This window comes from Anoplophora glabripennis, unplaced genomic scaffold, assembly GCF_000390285.2.
Source record: "Anoplophora glabripennis isolate ALB-LARVAE unplaced genomic scaffold, Agla_2.0 scaffold379, whole genome shotgun sequence".
Taxonomy (NCBI): domain Eukaryota; kingdom Metazoa; phylum Arthropoda; class Insecta; order Coleoptera; family Cerambycidae; genus Anoplophora; species Anoplophora glabripennis.
Genome location: NW_019416487.1, coordinates 122,538 through 130,916, shown reverse-complemented (window position 1 = coordinate 130,916; position 8,379 = coordinate 122,538). Strand labels below are relative to the sequence as shown.

General features: G+C 32.4%; 1 protein-coding gene across 7 annotated transcripts in view; it reads right to left on the bottom strand.

Moving 5' to 3' along the window:
* The window catches only part of LOC108906190 (oxidation resistance protein 1), a 129,343-nt gene that overhangs the window by 50,687 nt on the left and 70,277 nt on the right, over nt 1-8,379 (bottom strand). For 5 of the 7 annotated variants that reach the window (XM_023454708.1, XM_023454715.1, XM_023454709.1 and 2 more), the window contains one exon: nt 839-912. In XM_023454708.1, coding sequence (XP_023310476.1) covers nt 839-912 — 74 coding nt within the window. Of the gene's footprint in view, nt 1-838; nt 913-977; nt 986-1,051; nt 1,253-8,379 lie in introns of those variants that run through there. The other 2 variants (XM_023454711.1, XM_023454713.1) reach the window with 2 other exon arrangements.

Genomic DNA, 8,379 nt, shown 5'->3' with positions numbered 1-8,379 from the left:
CGGAAATCAAGATAAACCGTTTTTTACCCTTAAAAACTCACCCCCTTCCCCTTCCCGACCTCAGATCGCCCGTAAATTATTTTTCTTTTCATTTCTGTTATATTCTCTTCCTTTTCCAATGGGTTTCATCCTACTATAATTTTTTTTCACTTTTTACCATTTTTGATGGCTTAAGCACTGGTCTATGAGTTGAAAGCAGCTTTGGCAACGATACGCATTCGTGCATCTAAATGAGAAAAACTCATGCTTTTACTTTATTAATGAAGAACGGTGCTCAGAATTTGAAATGCTAGTGTCCTAATTAACAAATTAAAAGGCAATTACATATTCCCGGATCTTTAACAATCTCACATTTTAACAGCTTCTAGACTGAACCAGTGTGGACCAGCACCAATAGACAATTTTGTGATAACTCCTGTAGGTAGGTGTGACTTAATTGAATGTGTCGCGGTTAAATGGTGTTATTATGAAACGCATTTGAGGTTTCCGAGAAATAACGCCAGTAGCTGCGTAAGTCACACGTATTTTTTTTTTAAATTTCCATGGTGACAGAATCTGCCGAAAACATTAACTAGACTAATTTGGTAAAATACTTTACCGATTTTACGTCAAAATAGGGTCAAGGTTGAGTCATTTGACAATTTTAAAAACTGGTTTAGAACGGTAGCGTGTACAGGGTGATGCAAATAGGCACGTCTAAGTACTTATTGACTTGTATGGATTTCGTAGAACACCTTGAAAACAATTGATCGAGTTACGCTCAATTATCACCTTAGATATTCGTTTTGTTTAGCTAAAAACATTTTTTAAACAAACCATTTGCTACTGTTGTACTTACCGTGTATACAGTGGTATTTTCTGGTGGTCCTGTCTTTCTCCTCTCGCTGAGGCTGTTGGTGGATCCGTCTAGGTCTAGAACAAAATGAAAACACGGCTTAATGTACTCGAACATTTAATATAATCAATTAATTACTAACCAAACAAATACTACATATATAATCAGAGCGATAACGACACACTTTAAAAATTCCTATACAAATATAATATTAACCTCTGAACCAATCGCAGTCCTCGTAATAAACAACAACGAAACTATCGGGGCTATCTGCAAGCGAAAAAGCACAAGACGACGGCGGATCGTAATCGTAGTAGTCCTCTATGAAGTCCATCGCTTGTATTTAGAACACCCTCTCGCGGCGGGCCATGTGACGGCGTTACGTCGCTGTTTCGCCCGCTTCACCGGCCTGCTGGACTTTCGACGACACGCCGCAACTGATGGCGGAGACTAGGCAGCCTTGATACTTCTGCTGATGGTGGGTATTCGTTTAGTACGGTCGATACTAGCAGAAAATTAATGCAAACGGACGTACTAGCTGTGTGCGATTCGGCGGATTTTCGACGTACGATCTGTGGCGCTGGAGTTACGTCAGCGTTTACGATAAAGCGATACTACGTAAGAGCTTAGCTTATCTTCACAATCTATTATGTATGCACGGCGAGCAGTGAAGGGTGAAAGATAATAGTTAATTAAATTGTGAAGCATTGCTGCAGTTTAATTATAATATTCTTGTCATTGAGGTTAATATTTACGGGCAACCAATATTCATTTGTTTTGTAAGGTACGCTCTTATCTAAGGTACAAGGTAATTTTATTAGAAGGTGAATTCATTACGTTCTCTTACATCGATGTGGTTGGTAAGTGGTAACGGTAAGAAAATGATCAAAGACGCAAAATATACGGTTTAGATTGGTTCAGAGGTTAAAAGCTTCATGTCATACATGACAGCATAAACTAATTAAAGAACTAGTCACGTCACTGATAACATGTTTTATCTGAATTGTAAATAGGTATTTACAAAGCTGTGGTTGATTAATGTATGTACATTTTATATCAAGATTTAAAATGATACGAGGACAACAATTTCGCGCATTGCAGACGATTTCAGTAATTAATTTGTTTATCGAGATACTTAACACACGAGGAGAACCAAAAACATGACTATAGCGCAAGTTTCATCTCCGTTGTCGGCACTTTGATCTCATTCGAATTTACTTGTGCAGGAAAACCTATTACAATAGATAATAATCGTGATAAACATATAATAGAAATATTAAAATTGTTAATTTTTGAAGAATTAATTATAGTTTTGTTACTACTTACTAGTCCAGGAAATATAGTGTTGAACGCGACTTTTTGTTTCGGCAAGCTGAATTTATCACTATAGATGCTAAATATTATGTACAATAACATATTAGTCTCCACAGTCATAAAAATGGGGGAAGATTGTTTACAGGGTGGTTAATTGTATAATTTTTACGTAATTTCACGTTTTTCGCTTGGAACTTTTTTTCCGTTCATTTCCACGAGAAACAGTAAATTACTCCTTTTTTCGTCTTCAAAAGACCTACAAAACTAGCTTTCGTGCGTCAAAAAATATTGATTAGATCAAAAGTTATAAACAGAAGAATTTTATTTATGACTTTTGAATTAAACATTTATAAACTGCGTTATTATTACCAGAACGTTTTGGCATCGCATCCTCTCATTCCTTATCACTGTCTAATAACTCACACGAAATCTGGAATCGGTAAGCTGAATAGTTTACAAGTTATGGCCTTATAAACAAATTAACTAATTATTAGTCTGGACGATCCCGAGGATCTTCCACAATCGCACTGATTTTTTTCATGGTAGATTTCATAATAATACATTGCAATATATTATTTTTTTTAATTTCAAATTTGCAACCTGGAAATTTTTTTTATTTTTTAGCCTTAGTTGCAAAATGAAATATACGACGCACGAGCGTGATATAGTTATATATTATTACATATTCGGAAAGCTTATGAAAAGAGCTTTAAGTTAAAAAAAAATCGTCAAGATTCGTTGAAAAACAACGGAGTTACAGACTGTCAAATATATTATTTTCAAGCGAATTTCGCTTATTTAACGGCAGGACTATGAATATTATCGTCATTTTCTTCGGACTCGCTGTCATTCGCTTCCCCCACCATTTCAGCCGCACCACGGCTCGCCGGAAAATCAAGCGACCCACTGACTTTTGACAATATTTCTTATGCACTTAACATACTTCCACAAATAAAATATTTTTATCTGGGAAAGTACTCGGGTTGCCGGTTATGACAGTATTATTTTTGCCGCTACCAACCTAATTTGTTTAACAATAGGCCATCAACTTTGACAGTCTGTAATTCCGTTGTTTTTCAACAAATCTTGACGATTTTTTTTAACTTAAACCTCTTTTCCTAAGCTTTCCGAACATGTGATATAACTATATCACGCTCGTGCGTCGTATATTTCATTTTGCAACTAAGGCTAAAAAATAAAAAAAAATTCAGGTTGCAAATTTGAAATTAAAAAAAGTTTGAAAGATTTCAAAGTATTATTATGAAATCTACCACGAAAAAAATCAGCGCGATTGTGGAAGATCCTCGGCATCGTCCAGACTAATAATTAGTTAATTTGTTTATAAGGCCATAACTTGTCAACTATTCAACTTACCGATTCCAGATTTCGTGTGAGTTATTAGACAGTGATAAGGAATGAGAGAATGCGATGCCAAAACTTTCTGGTAATAATAACGCAGTTTATAAAAATGTTTAATTCAAAGTCATAAATAAACTTCTGTTTATAACTTTTGATCTAATCAATATTTTTTGACGCTCGAGGGCTAGTTTTGTAGGTATTTTGAAGACGAAAAAAGGAGTAATTTACTGTTTCTCGTGGAAATGAACGGAAAAAAAAGTTACAAGCGAAAAACGTGAATTTACGTAAAAATTATACAATTAACCACCCTGTAAACAATCTTCCCCCATTTTTATGACTGTGGAGACTAATATGTTATTGTACATAATATTTAGCATCTATAGTGATAAATTCAGCTTGCCGAAACAAAAAGTCGATAAATGGTCATTTCCCAACTTATTTTCCTGAACTATACTTTGGGATCTTTTTTTAATCACCTTAGGTAGCTTATTATTCGCTATTTGGCTAGTGGCAACGTGTTATGTCATAAATTATAGTTAGTGAGACATTAGAGTTTCAGAACCACTTTAAGGTAATATAAATAGTTCAATCAAATTAAATTTTTACGTACCTAAATTTAGTTCACTAAATAGACACGTAAAAATTAGGAAAACATCTGTAGAATTGAATGAACTGCTTTATCCCAGCTGAATGTTAGCAAAGTTCGAAAAAAATTTTTTTTTTCCATTAAAACGAAAACTAAAAAAAATGTTTTAGACAAAAGTTGTAGAACTTTTTATAACGAAAATTTTGGACCAAGTCCAATGTCAATTGATAAAAAAATGTATTAGTTATTGCAAAAAAACTGCTAAAATTTGTATTTTTTTAAACGTCTATCTCTTTAAAATGAAATAGATTTTTTTTACGAAACTTTCACTTTAATAGTTCTTGGTAAGTAGAATAAGTGTATGGAAAATTGCAAAATATTTGATAGTTTTTGCAAAAATTGGGTTTTTCGAAAAAAAATACATATTTTTCACATTTCAATAAATCAAACAGTAATACACTTACGTGACCCATCTTGGGCTTAAAATTTTCTGTAAGAGTTGTACTTTCCTGTGCAAATTGTGAGCGTATTGCAAAATAATTGAAAATATGCAAAAAATCTACCGAAACTTTAACTTCTTTTTTTGGGTCGAAAATGTAGGTCTTTTTCTTATCGTTGAAATTTAATCGGAATTGCATTATTGTTACTTGAAAGCTGGGATTTTTTTATTAACTGTATTGAAACAAAAAAAAAAAATTTATAAAACCTGAATTTATGCAAAAACTTGTTATAAAAAGTTATTATCTAAAACATTTTTTTTCTAAAATGTATGTTTTTTTTTTAATGAAAAAAACTGTTTTTTGCGAACTTTGGACACCATTTTGAAAATGAAGCCTTAACATTCAGCTGAGGATAAAGTAGTTCATTCAATTCTTCGGAATTTTTCCAAATTTTTACGTGTCTGAACTAAATTTTGGCAAAAAAACTAAATGTTTTCGACAATTTGACTGGCTTAATATGTTACTGATGAAACGATATTCTCAAGTAAAGATTTTTTGATCTTCTTCCCGGATATAATTTATAAACCTATGCCAATCTTCTATACTTATCTTTGCTATTCTAACTAGTTCGACANGCCAAGTCTTCAAACATGGCAAATATGAAAAATGAAAAATAGTTTAATATGTACAGAATTTAACAATATTGTATGCATAACTTAATAATACTATCCTATAATAATAATTTCCACAATTGCGATAAAAATATTAAGTACATTTCCAGTATAATTATACAGCTGACAACAATGATACAATTAGACTGTGAATAGACCAGGCTTCATCTAGAAATGTAAATAATTAAGTCCCCTTTATTTAAATGTCCTTGGATATAATCAATATTTTTTGACGCTCGAGGGCTAGTTTTGTAGGTCTTTTGAAGACGAAAAAAGAAGTAATTTACTGTTTCTCGTGGAAATGAACGGAAAAAAAGTTATAAGCGAAAAGCTAAATAGACACGTAAAAATTAGGAAAAAATCTGTAGAATTGAATGAACTGCTTTATCCCAGCTGAATGTTAGCAAAGTTCGAAAAAAATATTTTTTTTCCATTAAAACGAAAACTAAAGTTGTTGAACTTTTTATAACGAAAATTTTGGACCTAGTCCAATGTCAATTGATAAAAAAATGTATTAGTTATTGCAAAAAAACTGCTAAAAATTGTGTTTTTTTAAACGTCTTATCTCTTTATAATGAAAATAGATCTTTTTACGAAACTTTCACTTGAATAGTTCTTGGTAAGTAGAATAAGTGCATGGAAAATTGCAAAATATTTGATAGTTTTTGCAAAAATTGGGTTTTTCGAAAAAAATACATATTTTTCACATTTCAATAAATCAAACAGTAACTTACGTGACCCATCTTGGGCTTAAAATTTTCTGTAAGAGTTGAACTTTCCTGTGCAAATTATGAGCGTATTGCAAAATAATTGAAAATATGCAAAAAATCTACCGAAACTTTAACTTCTTTGTTTGGGTCGAAATATGTAGTTCTTTTTCTTATCGTTGAAATTTAATCGGAATTGCATTCATTTTCATTTACTGTACGATTTATTGACTTAAAAAAAAAATTATAAAACCTGAATTTACGCAAAAACTTGTAATAAAAAGTTTTTATCTAAAACATTTTTTTTTCTAAAATGTATATTTTTTTTAATGAAAAAAACTTTTTTTTGCGAACTTTGGACACCATTTTGAAAATGAAGTCCTAACATTCAGCTGAGGATAAAGTAGTTCATTCAATTCTACGGAATTTTTCCAAATCTTTACGTGTCTGAACTAAATTTTGGCAAAAAAACTAGATGTTTTCGACAATTTAACTGTTTACTGATGAAACGATATTCTCAAGTAAAGATTTTTTGATCTTCTTCCCGGACATAATTTATAAACCTATGCCAATCTTCTATACTTATCTTTGCTATTCTAACTAGTTCGACATCGGCCAATTTTCTCTCCTTTACTTGCGCTCATATTAATTCAATTGGATTTAGTTTACTGTGGTAAGGACATAATCTNTTCTGTATTTCTCGGCCGGGAATATGGCCACCTTAAACACCATCTGATCGTTCTGCTAGCAGCGTACCGCGTACCACTGTCCTTGCATCGCGCTGTTGTCATATTGTGCAATATTAACTTTATCGAATTTTATTAATTTTCAAAACTAGTTATTTTATCGTGAATATTGTATTTTATGATATTCTGTGGACAAAATTATGTCGAACTGTTGTTCGATCAACTTGAATATTTTTAACATTGGAAATATTTAAGGAATCGGTATTGTAATGCTAGATATTAGAGAAATATGTAGAATTAAACAGCGGGTACAAACGTTCAAAATGTATAAAATGTTTGGTATTAACCCTGGGCGCAGGGGTAGTTCGGTCGGAGTGATTTTGGTATCGTTGTTGGTCCTTTCTGTGTCAAATAGAGGTGGCCTGGGCGATGCACGATTCCGGGGGTGGCAATGGGGAGGAAAATGGTAAGACTCTGTAATTGTTTAAGTGCGCTACAAGTAAATGAAATATTGGAAAATTGTAACAATGACTTAGATACTTGTTGATATACCGATAAAAGTGTGCAGTTGAAGCATTTTCGCCTTTTTCAAATTGTTTCGAGATTCGAGGGTAGGTGATGAAATAATATACAGGGAATATTCTTTATTTTATTAAGTTGTCAATTAAGTTGTTATTTCATAGTATTTGTATAAAAACATAAATTAATTAATTTAGACGCCAGTGATGAGGCGTTTTAATTTATTTATAATAACTACGTTTATTTCCAATGTGTCAGAAGATTGCATGATGGCAAATGCTGTAATTTTTTTCTCGAAAATGGTGGAATTTAAGAATCATTTTTTCAAATTTTAATATTATACTGTCGTTTATTAAAACTATGGCAATCAAACTTCCAACGCATTGTATAAAAGGATCATCCGCGAAAAAATAAATTAGTGAAATGCCTTGATTAATTCTTTTTTACACCAGTTTTAAATGCAAAATCAAATGAAGAAGAAAAAGGTCGAGTTATACGGATGGCTGCCATATTGTTGATTGTGTGCATTTCTTTGCATATAATCAAATAAACATTTTAAGGCCGTTCGTTTATCACAACATTGCGAAAAAAATACGTTTCACGTTGAGAAGATACAGAGGTTATCTGCAAATTATTATGGAGGCAATTATTCACTGATGATAGGACTTCGTAAGCACTATTTCGAGGCGGTGAATTTAACTGTTATGACATACGCAGGTTAAATAGTGTATCTTCCCCGAAATAAAAAAAATGTATAAACACATACGACAGTCGTAATTACTGTTTGTTAATCGAAAAAAAAGTAACGAGCGTTCAAATAAAAACGTGGTCAAGTTGGTTCTGAAAATTTGGACGTAGGGCGTAGCGTATAGCAAATGAACTTAAACGTCATCTGTCAAAGCGCTGTATTGCCGCTTTGTTATTGAAACTGTTCGTTTTAAAAAGCGTTTAAAATGGTGTTTTCTCAAGAACAAAAAGTGTTTATCATAGAGTCCTACTTTAGAAATGGACGCAAGATTGATGGAATATGGAAGTATTCTATTGAGGAATGTTTCATAGAATTTCAAAATCAATTTCCCGGCGTTGTTGAGTACAAAATTTTTCAAAGTGCAGTTCAGCGTTGTGTTAATGTTTTTCGTGAAACGGGCAGTGTAACAAGAAAAGAAGGAAGCGGCCGACCTAAAAAGCGGACTGAAGAATTAAAAGAAAATGTCCAACAAATAATGGAAAATGCGCCAAGAACTTCTGTACGTGTTTTATCA